The 27,638-nt window shown below is 40.6% G+C and overlaps 1 protein-coding gene across 17 annotated transcripts in view; it reads left to right on the forward strand.

Moving 5' to 3' along the window:
- The window catches only part of LOC127944195 (E3 ubiquitin-protein ligase UBR4), a 50,035-nt gene that overhangs the window by 3,230 nt on the left and 19,167 nt on the right, over positions 1 to 27,638 (forward strand). For 4 of the 17 annotated variants that reach the window (XM_052540022.1, XM_052540026.1, XM_052540028.1 and 1 more), the window contains exons 2-57: positions 1,395 to 1,492; positions 1,628 to 1,731; positions 1,824 to 1,953; positions 3,882 to 4,021; positions 4,150 to 4,252; positions 4,485 to 4,626; positions 4,711 to 4,835; positions 4,917 to 5,041; positions 5,133 to 5,192; positions 5,276 to 5,466; positions 5,955 to 6,054; positions 6,133 to 6,270; positions 6,359 to 6,476; positions 8,666 to 8,707; positions 8,885 to 9,072; positions 10,246 to 10,402; positions 10,487 to 10,572; positions 10,687 to 10,856; positions 11,014 to 11,293; positions 11,376 to 11,514; positions 11,657 to 11,736; positions 12,454 to 12,582; positions 12,658 to 12,840; positions 12,957 to 13,079; positions 13,169 to 13,398; positions 13,727 to 13,845; positions 13,943 to 14,040; positions 14,123 to 14,280; positions 14,360 to 14,566; positions 14,657 to 14,758; positions 14,849 to 14,949; positions 15,031 to 15,418; positions 15,675 to 15,738; positions 15,823 to 16,014; positions 16,099 to 16,169; positions 16,262 to 16,454; positions 18,142 to 18,375; positions 18,450 to 18,620; positions 18,711 to 18,893; positions 18,994 to 19,152; positions 19,245 to 19,397; positions 19,977 to 20,204; positions 20,324 to 20,481; positions 20,590 to 20,761; positions 22,896 to 23,097; positions 23,185 to 23,348; positions 23,445 to 23,661; positions 24,054 to 24,270; positions 24,638 to 24,670; positions 24,977 to 25,040; positions 25,798 to 25,932; positions 26,035 to 26,209; positions 26,293 to 26,433; positions 26,527 to 26,648; positions 26,736 to 26,847; positions 26,947 to 27,077. In XM_052540022.1, the coding sequence (XP_052395982.1) occupies positions 1,395 to 1,492; positions 1,628 to 1,731; positions 1,824 to 1,953; positions 3,882 to 4,021; positions 4,150 to 4,252; positions 4,485 to 4,626; positions 4,711 to 4,835; positions 4,917 to 5,041; positions 5,133 to 5,192; positions 5,276 to 5,466; positions 5,955 to 6,054; positions 6,133 to 6,270; positions 6,359 to 6,476; positions 8,666 to 8,707; positions 8,885 to 9,072; positions 10,246 to 10,402; positions 10,487 to 10,572; positions 10,687 to 10,856; positions 11,014 to 11,293; positions 11,376 to 11,514; positions 11,657 to 11,736; positions 12,454 to 12,582; positions 12,658 to 12,840; positions 12,957 to 13,079; positions 13,169 to 13,398; positions 13,727 to 13,845; positions 13,943 to 14,040; positions 14,123 to 14,280; positions 14,360 to 14,566; positions 14,657 to 14,758; positions 14,849 to 14,949; positions 15,031 to 15,418; positions 15,675 to 15,738; positions 15,823 to 16,014; positions 16,099 to 16,169; positions 16,262 to 16,454; positions 18,142 to 18,375; positions 18,450 to 18,620; positions 18,711 to 18,893; positions 18,994 to 19,152; positions 19,245 to 19,397; positions 19,977 to 20,204; positions 20,324 to 20,481; positions 20,590 to 20,761; positions 22,896 to 23,097; positions 23,185 to 23,348; positions 23,445 to 23,661; positions 24,054 to 24,270; positions 24,638 to 24,670; positions 24,977 to 25,040; positions 25,798 to 25,932; positions 26,035 to 26,209; positions 26,293 to 26,433; positions 26,527 to 26,648; positions 26,736 to 26,847; positions 26,947 to 27,077 (8,245 nt within the window). The remainder of the gene's footprint in view (positions 1 to 1,394; positions 1,493 to 1,627; positions 1,732 to 1,823; positions 1,954 to 3,881; positions 4,022 to 4,149; positions 4,253 to 4,484; positions 4,627 to 4,710; positions 4,836 to 4,916; positions 5,042 to 5,132; positions 5,193 to 5,275; positions 5,467 to 5,954; positions 6,055 to 6,132; positions 6,271 to 6,358; positions 6,477 to 8,665; positions 8,708 to 8,884; positions 9,073 to 10,245; positions 10,403 to 10,486; positions 10,573 to 10,686; positions 10,857 to 11,013; positions 11,294 to 11,375; positions 11,515 to 11,656; positions 11,737 to 12,453; positions 12,583 to 12,657; positions 12,841 to 12,956; positions 13,080 to 13,168; positions 13,399 to 13,726; positions 13,846 to 13,942; positions 14,041 to 14,122; positions 14,281 to 14,359; positions 14,567 to 14,656; positions 14,759 to 14,848; positions 14,950 to 15,030; positions 15,419 to 15,674; positions 15,739 to 15,822; positions 16,015 to 16,098; positions 16,170 to 16,261; positions 16,455 to 18,141; positions 18,376 to 18,449; positions 18,621 to 18,710; positions 18,894 to 18,993; positions 19,153 to 19,244; positions 19,398 to 19,976; positions 20,205 to 20,323; positions 20,482 to 20,589; positions 20,762 to 22,895; positions 23,098 to 23,184; positions 23,349 to 23,444; positions 23,662 to 24,053; positions 24,271 to 24,637; positions 24,671 to 24,976; positions 25,041 to 25,797; positions 25,933 to 26,034; positions 26,210 to 26,292; positions 26,434 to 26,526; positions 26,649 to 26,735; positions 26,848 to 26,946; positions 27,078 to 27,638) is intronic. The other 13 variants (XM_052540024.1, XM_052540029.1, XM_052540025.1 and 10 more) reach the window with 9 other exon arrangements.

The following is a 27,638-nucleotide window of genomic DNA, read 5'->3' on the forward strand; positions in this document are numbered from 1 at the left end:
TAAAAAAACTGCAACAAATAAGTCTAGGAATATAAAAAAAGATCTATTAATCAGATAATCTCTTTACAACAAAACAAGTAAAAAACAAGCAACCATCTAGGCATAATTATTATTATTATAGAGACGTATTATTATTACTGTAGGCTACAACAGTAGCTTTATATATTGTCAATTTACTCATGTAAACCAAACATTTATTTTAATGGGCTGCCATGAAGATCTTTGAGTGTCTGTGTTTATGATATGACAGTATTCTCAAATGAAACGGTAAATTCTCATGAAGTGACGGTTTATGCGTTCGTGTCCTCATGACACACAGCAGAGACTACAAAACAGCGAGCTCTCGCGCATCTGTGCCAGTCACCCACAGAGATGTAGATTTTGCGGGAGTAATATTTAAATAGTATTTTGCAGTTTAATATTCACAGACACTAGTATATATTCGGCTACTGTCTGGAGCCCTGCGCTTTGACTTACACGGAAGCGACTGAACGCAGCTGCCGGTACTGAATATACTTGAGAGTCTGTAACTACCGGTACTACAGAGACATACTGCTAACCACTGATCTATAATATAGTAGCGGCTTCACTGTGTTTTGGCAGTTTAGAATGTGATGAGTGATCCAGTCATATATAGATAAGGGCTGCTAACGCGTTTTCATTTCTTCTTCGCTGCTCTAAACAGGGGTTGCTTGTGGCAACACAGCACAACTTCCTGTGTTTTCAATGCATTTTGAGCAGCGAAGAAGAACCGTGCAGCGGTTAGGCAAAGCTTGCGGTCATAACTAGGTATTTTTTAAGAAAATGGTATCGGATCGGTATATGGGTTCATGTACTCGCCGATGCCGATGCCAGAATTTGTTGTGGTATCGGAGATATTTCCGATACTAGTATCGGAATCGGAACAACTCTAATTGCTAATGAACTTTAGTAACTGTATAAGGTGGCATGATCACAGATTTTGGTAAAGAATTTGTCATCGTTTGCAGACAGTAACACCATCCAAACAGTGAAACCACATAATAAATAACCGATCTACAAACATTTCGAAATTCATGGTATGTGGAGCAGCCTCCGCCATTCTTTCAAATCGACTCTCTCTGCCAAGAGACCCGCCCTCCTTTGACTCTGATTGGCCGTGAACCTCAAACAAACCAATCAATCCATTGATGGCAGCGAGCATTACCCAATCAGGAACAGAATAGGATGAGTCTGCACAGAATGCTGGTAGGATGATTTTCATGAGATGCTGTATTGAAGAAAATGGGATGCGCTATTTTAATCCTCAAATACAGGACGATTCCATATTAAGGGATGGGTGCCAACCCTAAATGAGATGCAAACTGAAAATTACATTTATTTAAACTGTTTCACTGTTCTTCTTTTTTCTATAGTGAATCTGAGGTTCTTCACCATGACAAACAGTATGAGCCATTCTACTCCTCTTTTGTGGCACTATCTGCACATTACATCACCACAGTTTGTGGACAAAGTATGTTACATTTCGGTGTTTTATTCTAAAACTGTAATTTTCTTTCATTTCTAGCTGAATAAAGTCATGCACAGATTTAACAGGCTATTAAAAATGTTCCCATTTATCTCATAACAATTTTCTGTCCCATTTTAGTCCCCAGAAATCAGTTGCTGTCAGTAGCTGCAGCATGTAAAGTATTGATTGAATTCTCATTGCTCCGTCTGGAGAATCCTGATGAAGCATGTGCAGTCTCTCAGGTCAGATATGCACTTTTTGATCAGAATATGTTGTTTTGATTAAGCATAACATATTCTCATAGGCTAACTCCCCTTCTCTTTCCACTCCTCAGAAGCACCTGATCCTCTTAATAAAAGGCCTTTGTACTGGCTGCAGTCGATTGGATCGGACAGAGATCATCACCTTTACTGCAATGATGAAGTCGGCCAAACTACCACAAACTATCAAGACCCTTTCTGATGGTAAGAGTACTTTCAAATCGTCACAGCCCTGTGTTACAAGATAAACTGTGGTTTGGCTTAATGACCTGTTCAAATAGAAGTGATCTCTATGATTTAGATATTAGAGCCAGTGTTACAGGAAGGGGATATGCAACAGCAGTGTTTTTGTGCATTTGGTTGTTGAATGTCGGTCTTGTAAACTCAACACAGCTGTTCTGAAATAAACAGCTTTTGGTGGTGAAGATGTTTCGCTTGTAAGATTTTCTTGTTTGCTTTCTCTTTTGCCTTGTAATTAAAGGGTCATAATGTCCAATTCTTACGGGTCTGGCTGTGCTGATTTTGAAGGACATGGTGACCTGTATGATGTTTCAGAGGTTCCAGTAGAGTGTAAATGTCCAGAGTTTTAGTGGAATTTTACAGGGGCAGATTCCATGTGGACAGATGCCTAAGGCCTTTTTAAAGGGTTAGTTCACCCAAAAATGAAAATTAGCCCATAAATGACTCACCCTAAAGTCATCTTAGGTGAATATGACTTTCTTCTTTCATATGAATCTAGTCAGAGTTATTTAAAAAAAAAATCAAGCTGTTGGATGCAACTCAGCGGGTGTTGCACTGCATCGGTTCTTAAAGTTTAATAGAACGCTCATCCTTTAAAAAAAAAAATGGTACTCGTACAGCTCCAGGGGGTGAACAAAGTCCTTCTGTAGCGAATCGATGCATTAAAAAATATATATAAATAAATAAATGTCATATACAAAACATAATAATCACTTTAATCTAGCTTGCGCTCACTGTAGTAAAACGGAAGCAGTTCCGGGGGAATGATGTAAGAGGTCAGTGTTGTGCATGCGCCCGTGAGTCTTGTGAAAACCAACGTTTGTTACCAGGAGCAAAGGAAGCAAAGTTAAACTGTAAATTCCGTTTTTATGACTGGATTCCGCGATTCCCTCCTCGTTTTCTGCATCGCGGAAATCATAGGGTCCTAGTTTTGGTATGCCAGCTCTATCTTGCAATGGACACACACCACAACGTCCTTTTTACGTTTTCCCCTCAAATCAAAACACTGCTGACTCCTTGCAGTATGCGATTTCGGACGCTGCACTTGTGTCTCCTTCCGCTTTGAGGGTGACGTAAACGCGTTGTCACATTAAAAAAATAATTGCGAAAGAACCTGACGTGAGATTTAAAATAAATTAAAAGAGGCTTCGAGGCAGAGGAATTTGCCTCTATCATTTTTTGTAATCGAGTTACTCAAGGAATCATTTCAGCCCTACTCTGCTGCGTTTCTGCGTTTATATATGCGACTAAATCTTTGTATCTAAATATTTGTCCTCTTTACAGCTTATCAGCTGTACACGAGAATTAAAGAAGCATCATTTTCTTGTGTGCCTGTTTTGCTGCTCATTTGATTATTATGGCTAATTATAGGCTCTCTTGTGAGTTTTACTCAGTTTAGATCAAGTCAGGAGGGAACTGTTCTGTTTAGTAATTGAATTATTTAATATTGCACATTAGTAAGGCATTCTTTTAGCTTGCTAATTTAGTACTATTAATTATTAAAAAAGGGAACATGATTTAAAAATGAATGTATTAAGTCAGGCCCCCTGACCTGTATGCAATTTCCATCAAATGGAATTGTCCTAAGGAATATTATGATTACATGCAATCCATTTGACTGATTAAACAATGTATCATGAAAGGACAGCCCTTCAAATTAAGCATGAAATCAAATATAGCATCCTTCATGTAACAGTTTGGCAAGTAACCGATGGCACAGTTCAAGCATGGTCTTATTTGAGTAAATTAAAAAAAAATAATTTCTCATGTGAGTGCCAGGCTGCCTCTTTCCTTTGTCAGAGAGGATTTGAGAACGTCCAAAATAGTTCACTCCGAGACGAGATTCTGTCTCCTGATATTCCACAATCGTCTTTGGTGCTCTTGTTTTCCAGTGGAGGACCAGAAGGAGCTTCCCTCCCCTGTTAACCCTGAACTCAGACAAAAAGAAGTCCAAATGAACTTTTTCAATCAGCTGACCTCAGTCTTTAACCCTGACATTACCGTGCTGGCCTCTCCATCTGCTCACATGCAGGTGAGTCAATGAGATGAATCATATGATTGAGTTCACAATGATGTGACCACTCCGGGGGTGTACTGTGGTTTTGTTATGAACAAACAAAGATGTTTTTGGACAAAACCATAAAGTCATGTGTTTTACAGGGTGAGAGTGAGTGTGATGAGCAGACAACAACAGATCAGGCAACGCAGGCCAAAATGAAGAATGCCTTCATCTCTCAAAATGTGTCCAGTTTACAAGAATTAGGTGAGTTGCACTATATCAGTGGTTCTTAAATGTTACATTCCAAGTTGCGATGTTTCATTTGTGAACATTATGGTCATCAAACATGACAGAAGGTGCACTAAGCTATTAAAATTGTTCAGTAGATCAGGAATTAGAAATGAAACTTTGATAAACAAATAAGACCTGTTGAAATGAAGTTGTATTTATTTTGTTACACAATATAAGCCTTTATATTTAAACTCTTGCGTTACAGGGGGCTCAGAGAAGTTGCTGCGCGTGTGCCTCAACCTTCCCTACTTCTTACGGTATATCAACCGCTTCCAGGATGCGGTATCTGCCAACTCTTTCTTTATCATGCCGGCCACTGTAGCTGACGCCACTGCTGTCCGAAATGGGTAAATAAAAGACACCCTAAGCTCAATGCTGTTCATTAAATCTGTTGAGAGTAAGTATGCTGACTTTCCCTTCCTGGGTTTCAGTTTTCACTCCCTGGTGATTGATGTGACCATGGCCTTGGACACACTTTCCTTGCCTGTACTGGAGCCTTTGACCCCTGCGAGACTACTTGATGTGACTGTGTTAGCACTAAGCTGCCTCTATGCAGGTGGGTTGATGTAAAAATCTCTTTTTGGCGAGTTGAGATGTGCACAGAGAACTTCAGGAGTGTTTTTTTTTTATTTCTCAGGTGTGAGTGTGGCAACTTGCATGGCCATACTGCAGGTGGGCAGCGGCTTGCAGCTTCGTGCGGGGTCCACTGGCTCCAAGGAGGAAGACTATGAAAACGATGCTGCTACCATCGTGCAGAAATGCGTAGGTGTCAATAGTCAAGGTGGCAGCTGACTTTTATAGTTTTGTTGTCTTTTGTACACTCCTCATCTTGTGCTTTCCCTTTTTTCAACAGCTGGAAATCTATGAGATGATTGGACAGGCTATCAGTAGCTCTCGCAGGGCTGGAGGAGAGGTATGGTGAACTATTTGCAGTAATGAGAAAGTCACATTAATGAGAACAGCCCACGTCTAAGACTGTTCTTTGTGTTTCAACAGCATTATCAGAACTTTCAGCTCTTGGGTGCCTGGTGCCTGTTGAACAGCCTGTATTTGATACTAAACCTTAGCCCCACGGCCCTGGCTGATAAAGGGAAGGAGAAAGATCCCCTGGCAGCACTACGGGTCCGAGACATCACCACCCGAACCAAGGATGGAGCAGGATCTCCTAAACTTGGCCCAGGGAAAGGGTAAGTGCCTCTGAAGTCTGTGATGATGACATAATGAATGTGGGTGCATAAAATATAAGTGCCAATGCATGTGCCAAGTTCTTAGAAATGGACTATTAAAAAAAATTAAATTGAGTGACTTTAACGTCTCAGTGCCATGTGGTGTGACGATCAAATACAAAGTAACAACCTATTTTCATTACACCTTCAGTACATGTGAATGAACACATTTTTAATCATTATGTAAAAAAAATATAATTTAACATTATTATTATTATTATTTATTTTATTTTTTGTCAAAGATTTAGTCAAACTACTTTCAAGGTTTTATTCTTTTGAGGGATTTTTCTTTATGATATCAGGATAATATCATTGTATATTTTTTATGCCCCCCTAAACAATATAAAATTTCTTATACAGAAATAAATTAAACATAATAAATAATGTATTGAATGTATTATTGGCAATTGTTTTGTGTGTCAGTAAGTGTGACGTTTTTCCCTCGTCAGGCATCAAGGTTTTGGGGTTCTGTCAGTCATTCTGGCCAATCATTCAATCAAACTGCTCACATCACTGTTCCAGGACTTACAAGTGGAGGCTCTTCATAGAGTAAGACCGAACACAACTGCCTCTTTTAAACTACCAGAGCATTTTTAATTTGTAAATACAATGTTTTCTGTCTTCCAGGGTTGGGCCAGTGATGGGCCTCCAGCAGAACTGAACATCATGGCCCAGAGCACGTCCATACAGAGAGTGCAGAGACTCATTGACTCTGTCCCTCTCACCAACCTGCTCTTCACGCTGCTCTCCACTTCCTATAAAAAGGTATGTGACCACAAGACTCGATCATTCTTGCTATGAGGAAGTCTGTTGTGCTTGCTGAATCTGATGTGTCTGGCTCTGCCTGATTCAGGCGTGCGTGCTGCAGCGGCAGAGGAAAGGTTCGGTCAGCAGTGACGCCAGTGCCTCCACTGACTCCAACACTTACTACGAAGATGACTTCAGCAGCACAGAAGAGGACAGCAGTCAAGGTAGCGAACTCTGCAGATTTCTCAATATTAAACCTTGTAAATAAAGCCCACAGTGAGGTCAGAGATTGAAACCGATTTAGTTCATATACAGGTGTATCTCAAAAAATGTGAATCTCATGGAAGTTATTTATTTTTTTTTTTAATTTAAAAAAAGCAAACTTTTATTACAGATTGACTGCACACAAACTGAAATATTTCAAGAGTTTCTTGTTTTAATTCTGATGGTTATGACTTACAGATTAGGAAAATTCTAAACAGAAATGTTCAAGATCTGGGTCACCTTCTGTGTGAAAGCAAACAGGTCCCAGGATTGATTCCGGGATTGATCCCGGGTCGGGGACCTAGTAACACTGCCGGGTTCAGTCCCGTAATGAGCGCTGTGTGATCAAAAGCCAGAACTAATGCCGTAAAGGGTGTCGTAGTGATGACGCAAGCTATCGCTTGACTCTTATGCCAGATGTTTTGAAGGCAGATCAACGAAGCAGAGATCAATTAGTTCCTCATTTTCAGCTCTGATGTTGAGATCGTTCGCCAGATTAAGTGAAAGTTAACTTGTAAAACGAGTTAGCCTTTTTAACTCGTACATAACACGTCACATCTTTATCACGTGTCTTTACTGGACCTTAATGGGTTGTGTGTAAACGCACGCACATATTCCGGGTAATCACTGGCAGTGTGAAAGTGCAAAATCTAGTGACCAGGGAACAATTGCCGGGATACATTACCCGTGTATTTTCCACGGTTCAGGAGTATCTTGGTTCTAGGATAATGACCGCTGTATCCCTTTTCCTGAAGATGTCTGAGTGTGGTGACTCTTGATTTACTGACACCGGCATGTCCACTCCTTGTGAAGCTCTCCCAAATTCTTGAATCTGCTTTTCCTGGCAATCTTCCCAAGAATGTGGTCATCCCTGTTGCTTGTGCACCGTTCCCTACCACAGTTTTTCCTTCGTCAACTTTTCTATAATTATATTTTGATACAGCACTCTGTGAACAGCCAGCCCTTTCAGCAATGACCTTCTGTAGCTTACCCTCCTTGTGGAAGGTGTTGATTGTCTTCTGGAAAACTGTCAAGTCAGTAGTCTTTCCTATAATTGTGGTTGTATGTTCTAAACTAGCCCAAGAGGTACCTAGTATTTATACTCAATAATTCAAGCTCAGAATCCAATATTCAACATTATTTGACAAAATTAATTATTAATTTTCCTAAGCTGCAAGTCGTAAACATCAGAATTCAAACAAAAAACCTCTTTAAATATTTCAGTTTGTGTGAAATGAATCTAGAATATAGGAAAGTTTGCTTTTTTTAAATTAAATTACAGAAAATAAAGACCTTTTCCATGGTTTTTTGAGATGCACCTGTATACAGAGTAGTTGCTTTTACCAGTAAATTCCCCCATTAGATTGATGTTTAGCCTGGTTGAATCTAACAAAAAATGTCCGACCAAGTAATATTTCAACATCAAACAGACAAAATATATATTTTGCAGAAAAAGAAGCATTTTTGGACTTTTTTTTGTTTTGTTTTGCACACTATTTTTCCTTTATTATTTTTTTACTTTTTACCCCTGAAGAGCTAAACTATATACATGGACTTCACTGTCAATTAGAAATTAATAAATGATTTTATTTTATTTTTTAATTACAGTAGAATGCTTTTTTTTTTTTTTTTTTTTTACTACATTTAGAAATACACTTTCTAAATGTAGTTTACAATAAAAATATGAATTATGGTAATGCTTATTTTACAATAAGCTGCTAACAGTTGGGAAGGGTGGATTTAAATGTGCTTTATGTGAATTATATTCATTTTCTTTCTGCAAAATATATTTTGTATATTTTTCCCCACTTTGGATTGAAACATTACATGTGTATCTTGACGCCTTTTGTAAGATTCCCCAGCAGTTTTATTTAATGTTTTTAGCATGAGTTATTTTCTATGAAGCTGAGGTCAGGGTTTGCTTGTGGTTTACTGAGCTAGTGTCAGGGCTGAGGAATCTCAGGGACATTCTTAGGCAGTTTCTGAGCACTGCACACTTGTAGTAGAAAGACCGTAGTCAGGCCTCCCCAGAGCTCAGAGTAAGGTCAGTTTACTTCCTTCTCCTGAACTCTGTGGCACGCTAAGCATGCTCTGCTTACTATGCCGATCTGGCAGCCGTCACAGCTAGTGACAGTGTTCATTATTTCAGCAGAGAGAAGACAGGAGAGGACAAGAGCAGCTTGTTTCTCAGGTCAGCAGATCTCTGTCTTAGGTCAGATTCTTAGTGTCTCATTATGCTTCTATTTATTGTGCCTTTAACAGTAACAAGATCTGAAGTAGATTTCCATGGCTAATGTAACTTTGTTTGCATACAGTACAATTACTTGATTGAATGCGGTGCTGAATATGGCTCTTGGCGTGTTTTCAGATGATGATAGTGAGCCCATTCTGGGGCTGTGGTTTGAAGAGACTATTTCTCCCAGTAAAGAGAAGGTGGCACCTCCACCTCCCCCTCCACCCCCACCTCTGGAAACATCTCCGAGACTCAAGAGCCCCAGCAAGCTGAACGCGGCAGAGAATGGCAACATCCTGGCTAGTCGCAAGGACCCGGAGTTGGTAAGGCCATGATGTATAGTGCAGTGCTGATTTGAAGTAATATTGCTGCAGGAGCTGAAATGTTGGTTTATGTCCTGTACAAACTCATTTGTAACTGATAACCATCCTTGACAAAGCAAAGTTAAAGCTGCAGTTGGTAACTTTTGACGCTCTAGCGGTTAATAAACAGAACTGCTTGCGTCTTGCGGAAGAACATCGCAGCCGGAGCTACTTCTCTCTGTTTATGTCTATGAAGAATCACAAAGGTACTGGGTTACTCCCCCGCGGTACCCCCGAAGCAATCTAAAATAGTCCGAATATAAACATTTATTATAGGTGTACCCTAGTGATTCAGGACAAGCTAAAAACACGGTTTGGAAAATGGATTCATGGTGTACTCAATTATTATATACATTTTGTAAATTTTGAACACATTAAAAAGCTACGGACTGCAGCTCTGATTGGTTGTTTCTTGCCGGGAGCGGATGAATTTCTGCAAATGGCAATAGGACCACTGGGAGGAGCCAGAGGAGCTTGATTTTTTTCACAGATTATCTGTATCATATTCTACTGTCAGGACATAATGACAGTTTTAACAAATATGTAAAAAATAAGTTTTTACAAAAGTTACCTACTGCAGCTTTAAGACTTGTTCATGATTTAGCTGCTCAAAATCAGTGTAGGCAAATGAGAAAACCGCTGAGGCTTGTTTAATGTTGAATGAATTAATTCATTTTTGTGATAAAATTTACTATTTTCTGTATTTTACTATTTAATTAATCCAAATTTTCTTTTAAATACATAAATAGTACTGGAAAATTATTCAAAATTATATAAAATAACAAGTTTTTAATTCTGTGTGGTTGTTAATATAAGTCCAATAAAATAAATAAATAAAATCATTAAGTTTTAAATTGGTATATATTTTATATAATTATATTTTTATAATAATTTTAATGTTGTATTTTTTTATTTATTTTTATTATTCATTACATGATGAGTGAAAAGGATTGCCATTTCCTGTTGACTTTATGAAATATATAGTATATTTATTATAATATATTTCCAGTAATGTATCATTATTTTTATGTATTGTTTAATTAATTTATTTACTAATTGACATCACATTAAATGATGAGAGAAGTTTTTCGACAACGGTTTCATGTTGACTTAAAGACACGTTTCTTGTTCCAGTTTTTGAGTCTGGCCTCAAGCATACTGAACTTCATCACCACCTCCATGCTGAATTCCAGAAACAATTTCATTCGCAACTACCTGAGCGTGTCTCTCACCGAGCAGCACATGGCCACCCTCGCAGGCATCATCAAGGATGTTGACAAAGATGTCAAAGGTTTTTTAAATCCCTCCGTCTAATCGTACATTTAGGCTTCCATTTAAGCTTTTCCTAACATATACCTTTTGTTTTTTTATCCAGGGTCCTCAGATGAAGAATTTGCCTCTGCCCTCTATCACTTTAATCACTCTCTGGTAACATCAGACCTGCCCTCTCCGTCCCTACAGGTCAATTTAGAAATATGCTTACAAAGATACCTACACTTCATCTCAGTATTAATGTAACACATTTTTGATAGGTGTCAGGTATCTGATACTTAGTTTTCTATAACCTTTCCTCAGAACACTCTCCTGCAGCAGTTGGGTGTTGCCCCGTTCTCAGAGGGCTCCTGGCCCATGTACATCCACCCTCAGTCCCTCTCAGTGCTCTCCAGGTTACTGCTTATCTGGCAGCATAAAGCCAGTCAGCAGGGGGAGCCTGATGTACCTGAGTGCATGAAGGTCTGGGAAAGGTAAGATGTCACCAAATCTTACAGAATTACAGCTCTTTTTTTCAAATGTAGAGTTGTATTATACACCCAATTCTGACCCATGTGCTCCCTATGTATTTGCATGAAGTTCCTATAACGTCATGTAACATTCTCAACCTGTATATGTTTTTTTTTGAAGGTTTGTGGGGACTCTAAAACAGCACACACTACAGGGAGCAGTCCCTGCTGATGAGGACCTCAACGTTGAACACCTTCAGCTGTTTCTGCTCATCTTTCACAACTTGTCTGAAAAGGGCCGCCGCAACATCCTCACGCTCTGCATGCAGGCCATCGCTGAAATCGCAGCGCATGTGGATTCTCAGCTTCAAGCTGTACCCCTCAACCTGGCCCGCATCTTGCTTGTGTTCGACTACCTGCTGCACCAGTACTCAAAAGCTCCCGTGTACTTGTTTGAGCAGGTACGAATGTAGCTGGACTTTCACTGGAAACACGTCACTGCGTTATAGCTTGTTTGTAACAGTTTTTTATCTGCTCACTCAGGTTCAGTATAATCTTCTGACACCTGTGTCATCTGGGGCCAGTTCAGGACAGGATGGAGGAAAGAGAGGTGCTGTCCCACTTTATTATGGCTTCAAAGAGGTGGAGGAGAACTGGGCCAAGCACTGCTCGGCAGGTAGGAGTAAGTCAGAACTCTTATATTTCTCTCCATTATGCCCTTGATGGTCGATATCAAACATACTGCAGTACAACAGTCGTAAGCTTTGCTAATCTAGTGCAAGAACTGTTTTGATTTTTATATGTCTATCATCACTCTCATTTAGATTCCACAGTACAGCCGAAATTCTACTGCGTTCTGTCTCCTGAAGCCTCAGAGGATGACAGGAGTCGACTTGACGGCAAGGTGAGGCTCCTCATCACAAGTCCACACAAGTATTAGAGCCATGGGAATGTCTGTGCACCTAGTAAAATACTTTTTTTTTGGTCTTTACCAAAATATTTCTTCGAAAAGTGGCACGAATTTTCTACTTTAATTACTCAAAAAAACCCCAGCAACAACATTTTAAACATTTTTAATACTTACTGTTCATTCATTCATTCATTGTTATTATTTATTTTATTTATTTATTTTATAATGTTATTATATCATATATTATACTTTTTTACTACAGTCTAATAGAATAAATAAGATTATTATTTATTTTATAAATACACAATTATTTGATTAGAACTTCAAATATTTTAAAAAATACTTTTTAATGTCACACAACTAGGAAATCACATAAATAATACAAATTGAGAAAAACTGGTGAAAAGGTACAGTACAAAAAAATGTATACACTTCTAATTTTTATTAGTTTTCATGAACAGGGTATCTACCCACTATTTTATCTCAAGCTAATTTTTCAGAAAAAAATTAATTAATAATAAATGTTAAGAGGCTAAAAATCAGCTAAATGTTTCAGTGTCTTTTCCACATCTCTTTATTTACCTTGAGGTTCTTGGTATTAAAAGCTTTATATAAAAATGTTAATTTTAACCTAAAATCGTGTGAATATAATAACTGTAAAAAAATGAATACAAGTTGTTAATGTGTGAATTTATTTTTTTTTTTTTACAGGCGTTCCAAGTGCTGTTCAATGGCGCAGTAAAGTATGATGACTTGTACTTCTCTCTGATCTCCCTGCTGGCTGCGGGGTCTCGCTTCGACACTGCAAGACGGCAAGAAAACAAGCCCATCACCCCAGTAGTGAGTTACACTTATTCTCAGTCATCTTGTGCTGGTTGACTTTGCCCTAAATGTTGCTGTCACTGTCTGGTACAGGAAGCATGTTCCTTGCAGTACTACTTCCTGGTGCTGTGGAAGATCCTGGGAGTGCTGCCACCCTCGAAGGCCTATATAGAGCAGCTAAAGAGCGGCAACAGTGACCCCTGTGAGAACGACATCTTGCACACCCTAAGATGGTCATCAAGGTTACGAGTCAGTACCTACGTCACCTGGATCAAGGTAAGTTTTATCATTTTAACAATAAGAAAAAAAAATGAGTTGATCAAGGCGTCTTGAAGTTTTGACAGTCAGTCTAAGTGTTATTCATGTAGCTCATCGCTTCACTCTTTTATCAGGAGTACCTAGTGAAACAGGGAATGAAAGCTGACCACGCCACATCTCTGATCGAAGTGGCCTCAGCCAAATGCAGTGCAGTGAAATATGATGTGGAGCTCGCAGAGGAATACATCGCCAGACAGGTACACTCTTAAGAGTAGCCACTAATGGCTGATATAGATTTTTCTGCTTGTCTAATAATATATGAGCTCATAAATCCTCTCCTCCATAGATCTCATCATTTTGCTGCGTGGACCCCAGCAGCATCCTGCCTCTTCACCAAGTACCCTCTCTACAAACCATCTACACATTGGATGCTGTGATTTCCAAAGTGCAAGTGTCTTTAGATGAGCATTTCTCCAAAGTAGCTGCTGAGACAGACCCCCACAAATCCTCCGACATCACCAAAAACCTGCTGCCCGCCACACTGCAGCTCATCGACGTCTACACAGCCTTCACCAGGTGCTGATGTTTGTATTGGGGGCATCTCAGGAATAGACAAAAATTTAAGGGGGTGTTGTTAACTCTAAATCTCTGTGATTCTTGAGTTAAGGTATGATTAATATCATAATGTCTTTTATCTTTTCTCCGTGTCTTCAAACACTTTTAATATGGTGCACATCATTTGATCACCTTTTATTGGTGATTTGGAACTTGTTATTTGGGGAAACAACACATAGCATTTTGCTTTAAATAACAGAGTAAATAATAAAAATTTTAGGGAAACCATCTCTAATAAACATTACAAATCCAGATATGTGAATGGTCTGCTGGTCATATGTTTGCTCAGGTCATACCTTCTGATGAGCCTGCCAGAGGAAGGAGAAAATAAGCCCACAGAAGCTAAACTGCAGGGTTATGCGGCTGTGTTGTCCATTGGATCCACGCGCTGCAAAGCCAATTTGCTTGGTAAAAATTTTGGATAAAATCAAGATAGTATGGACTCAATGGCTTTTATGTAAATATGAACATCTTATCCATTATTGTTCTATTTTTACTCTTTCAGGTCAGACTGTGATGCAGAATCTGCCATCAGCTGTTCAGACACTGTGTGAAACATGGAACAACATTCACACCAATGAATTCCCTAACTTTGGCTCATGGGTTAGAATGTTTTTCCTTCAGCTCTTCGAGTAATACGCTCTCGTACTACTTCACCTTACACTGATCGCTTCTTTCCCCACAGCGGAACGCCTTTGCCAATGACACTATCCCATCAGAAAGTTACATCAGCGCCATTCAGGCTGCCCATCTGGGGACCCTCAGCAACCAATCGCTGCCCGTAGCCTCCTCGCTCAAACACATTCTGCTCTCATTAGTGCGCCTTACTGGGGACCTCATAGTGTAAGTCTTGAGGGACAGTTGCAACACAAATAGTATAAAAGATTGACAGATGTTAAAGATTGCTTGTGTTTGGCTGCAGCGCAGAGGAGCCGAACAGTCCACAGGTGATCCGCACACTGCTGCCTCTCCTGCTGGAGAGCAGCACAGAGAGCGTGGCAGAGATCTGCAGCACTTCGCTGGAGAGGATCTTGGGCCCTGCCGAATCAGACGCTTTCCTGGCTCTCGTCTACGAGCGCCTCATCACAGGCTGCTACAACATCATCGCCAATCACTCTGACCCCAACAGGTTGGACCCCAGCTGACCATATGGTTTTTAAGTAGACTCAGAACTGCAATCTAAAATAATTCAGTTAAATATTGTTCTGTTTCCAATCAGTGGTCTGGATGAGTCCATTCTTGAAGAGTGTCTACAGTACTTGGAGAAACAGCTGGAAAGCAGTCAGGTCCGCAAAGCAATGGAGGAGTTCTTCTCATTCAAGTAGGCCTTGGGCAAATAATATTTATTTCGAAATTGCTAGAAGTGTTCTGCATCTATTGAATACATCCTTTTCCCCCTCTTGTCTTGTAGTGGAGAATTGGTGCAGATCATGATGGCCACTGCCAATGAGAATTTATCGGCAAAGTTCTGTAACCGGGTTCTGAAATTCTTCACTAAACTTTTCCAGCTCAGTAAGTAGCCATGCGGTGTCTCCCAAAAATATTTCATCTGATTTCCCCCTCTCACATGTCCCATCTGTGTTCACTCCTCAGCGGAAAAGAGCCCCAATCCCAGCCTTCTGTGCCTGTGCGGCTCACTAGCCCAGCTGGCTTGTGTGGAGCCCACGAGGCTGCAGGCCTGGCTGAAGCGCATGACGGCCTCCCCTCCCAAAGATTCAGACCAGCTGGACACAGTGCAAGAGAACAGACAGCTACTGCAACTCCTCACCTCCTACATTGTCCGTGATAACAGCCAGGTGGGCGAGGGTGTCTGCACGGTGCTTCTGAGCACTCTCATACCCATGGCAACGGAGATGCTGGCCAGCGGGGATGGGGCGGGCTTCCCTGAGCTCATGGTCATCATGGCCACTCTAGCCAGTGCGGGACAAGGAGCAGGACATCTACAGCTACACAGAGCTGCCATTGACTGGCTCACGAGATGGCAAGTGACTTGGATATAAATATATATAAGAAAAATAAGAAGAACAAAATAGTACAGAAAGAAGTATTATGTAAATATATATGTGTGTGTATATGTGTATATATATTTATGTGTGTATTTATATATGTATATATATATATGTATATGTATGTATATGTGTGTGTGTGTGTGTGTGTGTGTAATCATGTGGATCATAAATGTATGCATTACCTACAGTTGAATCTAAATCTGAACTTTTCCTATTTTTTTTTTTCAGTAAAAAATACTTGTATCAGAAGAATGTTGTGGAAAAAGTTACAGCCAATGTGTCACAAGGCAAGGTAGGTGATAAGTCCATTTTAAGGATAACCATTTGCACATGTTGTATTTGTGTGGCACCGTAAGTGAAACACTCTTGTTTGCAGCATGCAAGCATGCTGGAGTGTGCCTGCCACATCATTTCCTACCTGGCAGATGTGATGAATGCTTTGAGGCAGAGCAGTGGCCAGGGCTCGTCCCAGCTCCTGATGGAGGGAGAGGAAAAGGCTATTGAAGTTGACTCTGACTGGGTGGAGGAGCTGGCCGTAGAGGAGGAAGACTCACAGGCGGAAGACTCGGTCAGGAGACAGTCTACTCACTGTGCCTTAGATTTAAATATTGCTTCAATTTTTCCAATCATATCTGAGTTTCTTGTGTTTTAGGATGAGGATTCTCTCTGCAATAAGCTATGCACCTTCACCATAACACAAAAGGAGTTCATGAACCAGCACTGGTAATGGATCAACTCGGCATTCCTATGCTATGCAACAGAAGCTTCCGGAAGCTGTGCTGTCGCTCTTTAATTTCCTGCTCTTCCCCATACAGGTATCACTGTCACACCTGTAAGATGGTGGATGGGGTAGGTGTGTGCACAGTGTGTGCCAAGGTCTGTCACAAAGATCATGAGATCTCCTATGCCAAATACGGCTCTTTCTTCTGTGACTGCGGTGCCAAGGAGGATGGCAGCTGCCAGGTGAGACCGAATACTTCAGGTCATCATGGGAAAAGAGCAACTGCGGTAACTTTGGCTTGCAAATCATTTATCATTGACTGCCATTAGCTCATTTCAGACCTCCCTCAATTCATCAGGGTTTGCAACATTTAATCTTTTCCTTTTTTTTGATAGTTTAGCAAGTTTTTCCTTTACTTTTTGTTAGTTTATTACTTCAGATTAATTCAGTCTATATCATTATATTGTTAAAGGAATAGTTCCCCCCCCTCCCCCCAAAATTTTTTTTACTCATGTGGTTTCAAAGCCACAGGAACAGTTGTTGGCTACCTGTTTCCATAGTAGTAACTATTGCTGTTAAACTCCCCAAAAGAAAACAAACAAACATAAAAGTAGTCAAAAATCTACTAAATAAGGACTTTTGCATTGTCAAAAGCTGTAACAATTAAAAACTATTTATATGTTATAAAAATGTCATTTTATATCAAATATTACTGAATTCATATTCAGTTCATTTACTGATCAAGAATGCAATATTTAAGTCTCCAACTTTCTGTTATTTCTTGGTTTTAGCCAACACATAATTTCAGTCCTTTTGTACTGCATGGACGGACAAAAAGTAAATAGTCAAATACTTTTATTTTTCAAAATAGTTTATCAATAACTACAAAAAATAGTTTGAACCCAAACTAGCATAAGCTCAAGTAAGCTTAGCTTAGACCAAAATTGCAACCTTTTATTTTCTTGCACTAATGTTTAAAAGTTAGGAGTCTCTTATTCTGTCAAAGGCTGCATTTATTTAATCCAAAATACAGTTAAAAATAATACAATTTTTGAAATTGTATTGCAATTTAAATCAATGATTTTATATTTTAATATATTTTTCAGCAGCCAAAAAATAATAATCTGGTAGTGTATATATTTAATTTATAAATTTAATTTTGGCAGTTTTATTCAACATTAATTTCTAGAAAATTGTGAAATTGCACAATCCATTTAACTACAAAAATGGCAAACCCTCATAGAAAATGAATAAGAATAAAAAATAAATAAAAAAAAAACACTTATACAAAGTGTAGACAGTAATGAATGCCGTATTTTCCAGACTATAAGTCACACTTTGTTTCATAGTTTGGCTGGTCCTGCGACTTATAGTCAGGTGCGACTTATTTATCAAAATGAATTTGACATGAACCGAGAGAAATTAACCAATAGAAAACATTACCGTCTACAACCGCGAGAGGGCGCTCTATGTTGCTCAGTGCTCCTGTAGTCTACACTGAAAACATAGAGCGCCCTCTTGCGACTGTAGACGATAATGTTTTCTCTTGGTTCTTGGTTCTAAATAAATGCGACTTATAGTCCAGTGCGACTTATAGTCCGAAAAATACGGTACTTCATTTTTAGTTTGATGGCTAGTTTAATATCTTCTTTTGATGAATTTGGAACAACACGAGGGTGATTAAATGATGTTTGGGTGAACTGTTCCTTTAATCTTCAATATAGGTGTTGTCTTTTCTTAAGATTTGAGCTAAATTTTCTAGTCTAAAAAGCTTTTTAAGATGATCATTTCAACATCTAAGCCATTTCCACTCATGCATGTCTCCTTGATGGAAACGCAAAGCATGTAGCGGTCCAATTTGATTCCCTCTTCCCTGTGGTGCCCCCTCCTGTCATATACATCCTTTGTAATTTATTCAGAGTAATAAAATGTATCCCATATCCCTGATCTTGGGTCTGTATCTTTGTTCTACAGGCTCTAGTGAAAAGAAGTCCCAGCAGTGGAATGAGCTCCACTATGAAGGAGTCCTCGGCGTTCCAGAACGAGCTGCGCATGCCGGAGAGCGCCATCCGCCACCAGAGCTCCTCACCCGCAGACAAGGGAAAAGTCACCATCTGTGACGGCAAAAGCAGCGACGACGACAAACCTAAGAAAAGCAGCGTGTGTAAAAACATCGAGGGCTGCAGAGAGGATCTGCTCGTCCAAGTGGTACGAGAATTTCTCTGAAACTGTTTTGAAATCAAAAGCGCATCTGACTCACTCGAATTATTATCGCTTTACAGACGAGTTCCTCCACTGCAGCCCTGGTGCTGGAGTTGCTCATTTTCCTAATGGACGCCATTCAGACCAATTTCCAGCAGGCATCGGCGGTGGGTAGCAGCAGCCGGGCTCAGCACGCCCTCAACGAATTACACACTCAAGACAAGACTGTTGAGATGACAGACCAGCTCATGGTATGAACCCAAACACCTTAAGAATAATTCTACCACTCGTGGATTTCTTGAATCACAACTGCTAACACTAAACATGTTTTTATCCTCCAGGTTCCCACACTGGGCTCACAAGAGGGCGCTTTTGAGAACGTCAGGATGAACTACAGTGGAGATCAAGGACAGACCATCCGCCAGCTCATCAGCGCCCATGTGCTGCGTCGGGTGGCAATGTGTGTGCTGTCTTCCCCTCACGGACGCAGACAACACCTCGCAGTCAGCCATGAGAAGGGCAAGGTAATCCAGAAAACCAGAATGTGTTTTTGCTGCTTCATGTTTCATTTTGACTACATTGCAATTGGCTGTTTTTGTGTTTTATTTGTATTTTTTTTTGCAGATCACGGTCCTGCAGTTGTCTGCGCTGTTGAAGCAGGCTGACTCCAGTAAGAGGAAACTGACTCTGACTCGCCTGGCCTCCGCTCCAGTCCCCTTCACAGTACTCAGCCTCACAGGAAACCCCTGTAACGAGGACTATCTGGCAGTGTGTGGACTCAAGGTAACAAACACAGTGAAGGAAACTATGAAGGTTTTATTTCACAGGTTTGTTTTTCCGCTGCCTTTAGTCTTGTTTCTCTGTCTCGTCTACAGGACTGCCACGTTCTGACTTTCAGCAGCACAGGCTCCGTCTCGGATCACTTAGTCCTGCATCCGCAGCTTGCCACTGGAAACTTCATCATCAAGGCCATATGGCTTCCTGGATCACAGACTGAATTGGCGATCATCACTGCTGATTTTGTCAAGGTGATTTAATATTGTCAAATAAATAAAATAAAAAATGTATACATTAAAAGTTAAATTAAATGTATAAAAAAAATTGGGCTCAGTAATATTAGTTTTTTTTGACAAGCTGCATTTAATAAAAAATTGCAGTACATTTTAAATATTATTACATTTTCTGTTTTAATATATTTTAAGATGTTCTATATTCCTGTGATGGTGAATTTTCGGTGCAATTACTCCTTCAGTTTCGCATGATCCCTCAGAAATTATCCTAATATGCTTAATTAGTGCTCAAGAAACATTTCTAATCAATGTTGAAAAGTTTTTTTACATTTTGTAGAAAGCTTGATTAAAAGTTTCAGTATTTTTTGATTAATAGAACATTTTTTGTACTTAACAAATGTCTTTATGGTCACGTTTGATCGAGTTAACTTTGTAAAAAATCTTACTGACCCCAAACTTCTGAATAGCACTGTATGTATAAGGATAATACATTAATTATAAATACATTTATCCTCAAAAGTGACACAAATTTGCCAATATAGTCATGTGCCATCAGTTCTATCAAAATAATGTCTCTTACATCACAATTTTTTGCAGATTTATGACTTATCTGTGGATGCCTTGAGCCCCATGTACTACTTCCTGTTACCGAGTTCAAAGATCAGAGATGCCACATTCCTGTTCAACGAGGAGAGCAAAAACATCATTGTAATCATGTCCTCCGCTGGCTACATGTACACTCAGGTGATGGATGAGTCCAGCAGTGCCCAGCACGGCCCTTTCTACGTCACCAATGTTCTGGAGATCAACCACGAGGACCTGAAGGTTTTACAGTCTTATATTTTCCTATAAAGTCAGATAGACTACAGCTAGTTAACCAAGTAGATTCAGAATGGATTGAGTGTGTGGCCGCTCGCTGAGTTTGTTGTGTGTTTGCTTCACAGGACAGTAATGGGCAGGTGGCTGGAGGCGGAGTCTCTGTGTATTACTCCCACGTCCTGCAGATGCTCTTCTTCAGCTACAGTCAAGGCAAGTCATTCGCTGCCACAGTGAGCTGCAGCAACATGGAAACACGGAAACTCTTTACCATCAATGTCAAAGGGTATGATTCCTCTTCCTCTTCTACATTTGTGCAGAAACGTTCAGTCTTCAAATGAGATTATAACACTTGTTTTGTTTTTCTCTAATGGTTGTTCTCTTGCACATGCAGATCTAATGGAAGTAGTAAGACATCTCCAGCACTCTGTCAGTGGTCAGAAGTGATGAACCACCCAGGTTTGGTGTGCTGTGTCCAGCAGACCACAGGAATCCCTCTAGTAATCATGGTAAAACCAGACACATTCCTCATCCAGGAGATCAAGACCCTGCCTGCAAAAGCTAAGGTCAGTTTCTAGAATTTCCTAGTGGTTAGAAGTATAAAATATATTATGAAATTTTTTATATTTTATTGTAAAAAACAATGTGTGAATCGTTTAATGCAACATCTGTTGTTTTTGACCCCTTGGAGGCTGTGCTAATGTTTTTACTCAGTTTCTGTGGCTAGCATATGCTCTATACACTAATTAATTGCAATCAACAATGTTAGATGTGATTAATCACGGAAAAATGTGCATTTGGCTTTACATTAATTTACAGCCTTGGAAATATTATAAAATCATTAAAAAAAACTGTACAAATAACTAATATTAAATTAAAAATATATTGTAACGATATGCAAATCTCCATATTCATCGGGAAGAAGGAGGCGGGAACCGGCGCACAATCAAAACTCATTTTAATATTCCAAAGTAAATACAAAACGGCGCACCAGCCCCTCACGGACGACTGGTGCGCATAAATAAAAAGCAAACATAAAATAATATCCCAGGCCTGGTCCTCTCTCGTCCTTCACGGTCGTCACTCCAGTTTTATATCCTTCCATCTCCTACGTGGGACTCAAGACCGGCGGTGGGGCGCAGGTGTAGCTCATCTCCAATCACTACACCTGGCCTCACTCCTCGTTCCCACGCCTCTCGGCCCCGCCCCACTCGCCACATACCCCCATCGCCCCTCGCAGGCCGGGGGGTACCCTCGAGACTGCGCTCTACTCCCCCATCCCCCCCCCCCCCCTTCCCTCCGGGGGGGACCGCTCACGGGGACCTGCAGGAACCTGGGGGTAGGACAGACGAGGCGAGAGAAAAGGAGATGGAAGGAGGAGCGACAAGGACGAGAGAGGGGAGAGAGGAAAAAAAAAAAAATCCGGTTCCCAGACGCACTGCTGCTCGGCCCTCCACCAGCTGGGTGATCTCCTCCGCAGTGCCTGGCGGTGGCACTGGACGGCCCTCGGCGGACGGCGCGACACTCCTCCGCCGCCCGATGGACGGCGACGGCTCCTCCGGTTTTGGGCAGCCGGCAGGAGTCCCCCGTTCCCTGCTCCTCCGGATTCCTTCACGGAGGCGGCAGGCTCCGGCCCCCTGGCGAACGGCGCCGACTCCTCCGCTCCCTCACGGACGGCAGCCGCCCCTCCATATCGTGGGCGGCCAGCAGCGGGCTCGCCCGTCCCCGGCAACTCGCTCCAGCCCACTGCCTCGAGCGTCCCTGGCGGCACATACCTCGCCAGCTCGAGGGCACCGCGGATTCACCACAGTGGCGAGGGATCTTCAGCAGCGCGTCCCTCCTTCTCCCGGGTTTCGGCACCACTGTAACGATATGCAAATCTCCATATTCATCGGGAAGAAGGAGGCGGGAACCGGCGCACAATCAAAACTCATTTTAATATTCCAAAGTAAATACAAAACGGCGCACCAGCCCCTCACGGACGACTGGTGCGCATAAATAAAAAGCAAACATAAAATAATATCCCAGGCCTGGTCCTCTCTCGTCCTTCACGGTCGTCACTCCAGTTTTATATCCTTCCATCTCCTACGTGGGACTCAAGACCGGCGGTGGGGCGCAGGTGTAGCTCATCTCCAATCACTACACCTGGCCTCACTCCTCGTTCCCACGCCTCTCGGCCCCGCCCCACTCGCCACATATATATTTGTCTCTGAGTTTAGTGTTTGCATTACTGGTTCATTTTGATTATTATTGAATGCCAGAAGTTGACATAACAAGCACATTGACACTGAACTATTACATCTATTATCATCCTTAGTTTGGAGATACAGAATAGAACATTCCAGAATCACACACAAGTTATTAATAAAAAAAAAATTAATATCCACTGTTGTGCTCCTCTTACCACAATCCTGCATCTATTATTCTCTTAGGAAATTATATTTCAAATAATAGCACTTCCAAATAAATGTCCACGTAAACCCTGAATCCATTTTAGCGTTGCATACAAGTTTTAAAAATGTCTCTTTTGTGGTATTGTTATTCACAATTGTTACTCAACCATGAAAACAGCCAAATAAGCAGGCATGGCGTTAAAATGCCAACCAGCCAAACAAATTTAGTCCCAATACCAGAGGCTGGAATGGGAAAAATGTAGTTTTTAATAAAACCTAATATGGTGCAAAAATCTCTTCCCCTCAGATTCAGGACATGGTTGCGATCCGTCACACAGCAAGCAACGAGCAGCAGCGCACCACCATGATTCTACTGTGTGAAGATGGCAGTCTCCGTATATACATGGCCAATGTGGAGAACACGTCCTATTGGCTCCAGCCCTCCCTTCAGCCTAGCAGTGTGATCAGCATCATGAAACCTGTCCGCAAACGCAAGACGGCCACGGCCAGTGAGTCTCGCGACATTCGCTCTGATTAATCACGTTGTTTAGTGTTGTTTAGAGAGATTTATGGTCCACTTTGTGTTTCCTCATCAGCCACACGCACATCCAGCCAAGTTACTTTCCCTGTGGACTTCTTCGAGCACAATCAGCAGCTGACAGAGGTGGAGTTTGGAGGCAATGACCTGCTGCAGGTCTACAACGGCCAACAGATCAAACACCGTCTGAACTCCACAGGGATGTATGTGGCCAACACCAAGGTAAAAAACACAATTCCAACTAGGATGTTATTTAGAAGTTGCCATCAATATGTTGCTAAAACATTTTAAGTCATTTATGTTGTTTCCTGTCAACAGCCTGGAGGTTTCACGGTGGAAGTAGTGAACAATAACAACTCAATGGTAATGACAGGAATGAGGGTGCAGGTGGGCACTCAGGCCATTGAGCGAGCTCCCTCCTACATTGAAATCTTTGGACGCACCATGCAGTTGAACCTGACCCGCTCCCGCTGGTTTGACTTCCCGTTCACTCGCGAGGAAGCCCTTCAGGCAGATAAGAAGCTCTCCATTTTCAGTAAGAGACCAACAGGCAAAACAAAAAGAAAAGAAAAACAATTAATTACATTTTTAAATTAAATAAAAAAATAAAATGACTTTTTTGGTCTTTTTTTAATTCAGAATATTACATTGTGAAATACATTTTATGAAGTAGATATTGCTTCAATATACTGATGTGTTTTTTTTTTTTTTATGTCATTTACTTAATTAAATTGTGATCTGTCATATATGTGTGAGTGCCATAATAATAATAAAAAAGTAATTGTCACATTTTACATATTTCTGTATGGAATTCCTATAAATTACTGATTGCAATTTTTAATTAAATTATTATTATCATTTTATTTTGTTGTAGAAAATTATTTAAGCAGTGATTATAATTATTAATGCTGATGTTTTTTGTTTCAGTTGGTGCTTCAGTGGACCCAGCAGGTGTCACCATGCTGGACTCCATCAAGATTTATGGCAAAACCAAAGAGCAGTTTGGCTGGCCAGATGAGCCCCCCGAGGACTTCCCCTCAGCTGCAGTCAACAACGTGTGTAGCCCCAACCTAAACCAGGGCAATGGCACCGTAGACAGTGAGATCACCAGCCCCATCACAACAAGCGGCACTGTACTGGAGAGGTACACTTGTCTTCTAAGCCAGTGTGCTCTGATTTCAACATTTCATTTAATACGATTTCCTGTAAAGAAAAAAAAAACATGTCTTCTATCTTTGTCTTCATTACACTTAATTCAATGCATTTAATCTATATTATTGTCTCAAGAGTGTCCGTAATTGATGTCAATTAACGTAACTGAAACGAAGAGCAGAGGAGAGAGAAGGGAATGGGGGGTGTGTGCGACGTGTCCAGTGCATGGCTGCCATCATAATGACCTTGTGCATGCTTACGTTTCCTGTGTTTGACATACAAATCATTTTTACACATTTCTTTTCTGTGATCCTCACACATTTTTCTTTTTCTTTGCTCCCTAAAACAATAAAAAAAAGTTGTGAAACTGAGTCCTTATCAGCCTTGGACCGGTTAGTAACCGCCCTTTCTCTGCTTGTGTGCATGGTGGTTTGCTTGTGTGTGTGTGTGTGTGTTTGAGAGACAGCAGTCAGACTGAGCTTGCTCTGCTGTAGATTATGCAGGACAAAAACAGCATATTTAAAGGCATTAGTAATCACATAGGTGTTTTACTTTAATGCTTTTAATGTTTGATAATGTCTTCTAATTTGAAAATGGCAATGCTTTGAGTGATGTAAAATTGAAATATGTTAGTATGGACTATTATAATTTTTATATTATACATTGCTTTCCCTATCTAACTGTTGTCTGATCTCTAGGTTGGTGGTCAGCTCACTGGAAGCTCTAGAGAGCTGCTTTGCTGTGGGTTCCCCCAATGAAAAGGTAAAGAAATCTTGTTCTCTTTATGATTAGAAATATCAAAAGTACCAGTACCAGGTGATCCAAAATTGGAATACATGTTGAAAATGATGTACTCTCACATTAGATGAAGAATCCTTATCATTTATTTATTAAAAGCTGTTTTTCCATGCTGAGATCACATGACCAGCTGATGTACTACTCGCTTTAACTACATAACATCTCTGTTATTGCACGTTATTGGACAAATTAGTCATTGAATAGCCCATTTCATAGTTGGCAAATTACATCCACACAACTAGGTGTCAGTATAATTCAGAAGATGATAATTATATTTGCCTGGGCAACATAAACTAAACATTTTGCCTTTAGTGTTCATGTTAATATTTCAGTGCTTGTTAAATATTTAACACACTGTTAAATTATTTTGAAATTTTGGTTTTGTGATAACACTACCTAAAGCCACTGCTATTTTAGTATTACACTACTTATTGCTTTTACATTTAGGTTATATATATATATATATATATATATATATATATATATATATATATAATATTTCTGTTTAACTTTCTCATTTCTTTTTTTAGTAATTTTAATACTTCTAGTTCTTATTACAATTTTATATTTTTACGTTTTTTATTTTATTTTTATATTTTATTTCAGTTAACAAAAACTGTTTTTAAAAGTTTTAATGCAAAATTACAGCACTGCTTTTTGCTGAGGGGTTTCAGAGTGTTTTTGTTTGTTTTGAATGACATTCCATCCCTTTGATCTATAGGAGAAAAATAAATGTGCTGCTCTAGAGTTGGCCACTCTCCTCCTGTCCATCCCCACTCCTGCTGGAGTACTACAGCAGACCAAAGGCCTTCTGGCTAGCCTGCACACCAGCCGCACAGCCTACCACAACCACAAGGTACAAACATGATCGCTGCCAATCAGAACTTTATTCTGTTTTAGACATGAATCACCATATCTTCAAACTCAGCTTTCTAATTGGTGCCTAATCTGTGTTTAGGATCAGTCTCTGCTGGGCAATGCAGTACAGTGTCTGAACAGCTGTAGTAAAGAAGGGAAGGAGCTGGACCCTGATGTGTTCCAGAGGCTCGTGATTACAGCCCGCTCAATCGCTATCATGAGACCCAACAACCTCGTGCACTTCACAGAGTCCAGACTTCCTCAGTCAGACACTGGTACCCCCACTGAACTTCTTAGACATTCATCTTGTTGTCCTTTTATGCGCCTTTTTATAAAGTCAGTGTTTTTCTACCTTCAGATATAGGTGATGATGGGAAGGATGGACTGAAGCAAGCTGATACTGAGAGTTGTAGCTTCATCATGCAGCTGGTCACTAACTTCTGGAAGCTTCATTCTCTCAAACCCAAGAATGCATTTTTGGCTCCCGCCTGTTTGCCAGGTACATAGTTGCACAGTGGTATTTATTGATTTAAGTCACACTAGTAGTTCATTGATTTATTGTTTCAGGAAACTGACACGTTTTTTCTTTTAGGTCTAACTCACATTGAAGCCACGGTCAATGCACTGGTTGATATCATTCACGGTTACTGCACCTGTGAGCTGGATTACATCAATGTGGCATCTAAAATCTACATGCAGATGCTGCTCTGCCCTGTACGTATCCTATTTTGGTCCTTCTCCATGATCCTTACCTTTTTAAAATAAATAATTTAGCAGTTCTCACCTCTTTCTCGTCTGCAGGACACCTCTGTGAGCTTTGCATGCAAACAGGCTCTGATCAGAGTTTTGAGACCAAGAAACAAACGCAGACATGTGACCTTACCCTCTCCCCCACGCTCCAACACGCCCATGGGTACGAGCCGTGCCTTTCAGCTTTGTGACTTGTGACTCATACAAACACCTTACAATGAATCAACCCACAAAAATGCATTGCTGTGCTTTCAAATCCTAGGAGATAAAGATGATGATGATGACGATGATGCTGATGAGAAGATGCAGCCCTCCAGCATGACAGGAGGGGAAGGTGGCAGGCAGGGGAGTCAAGAGCAAAATGAGGTGGACCACGGAGACTTTGAGATGGTGGTGAGTTTCGCAGTCCAGCTGTTTTACACTTAGAAGTGTTCATATGTATATCTGACAATGATTAGACTGTGATATGTATGCAGGTCATGCAAAGTCATATAATTATGTATTAAATGGATGCTATTGTGCTCTTTTAAAAAGTCTTGAGTTTGTTTTGGGGGGTGTAGTAGAACAGGCTCTCATGCTAGGTTGTACAACACCTCTCTCCCCAGTCTTGCATGAACGGCTCGAATAGTTCCTGTATCAAATGAAGGCCCGCCCTCTGAAATACGAAATGTGTTGTTAATGGTTAGCTGGGCCAGTGTGTGTTGTGATTGGCAGCACTCTGCGCCTGGTTGGGAAATGTCATGCCACTTACTATAGCCGCTGTCTGCAAGCTTCAGTTTAAATATTGCGTCAAAATCAAATAAGTTTGAGTGCGATTTAAATCAAGATGATTGTAACCACTCAGAGTTCATCTGCCCTGGGAGAGCTAGCGTGTCTCACATAGAGATAACACTCGTTGCCTTCTCTAGTGCAGCTCAACCAGGTCTCGCCCCATTCACCCAAAATATGCATTGT

This window comes from Carassius gibelio, chromosome A23 (assembly GCF_023724105.1).
Source record: "Carassius gibelio isolate Cgi1373 ecotype wild population from Czech Republic chromosome A23, carGib1.2-hapl.c, whole genome shotgun sequence".
NCBI lineage: Eukaryota > Metazoa > Chordata > Actinopteri > Cypriniformes > Cyprinidae > Carassius > Carassius gibelio.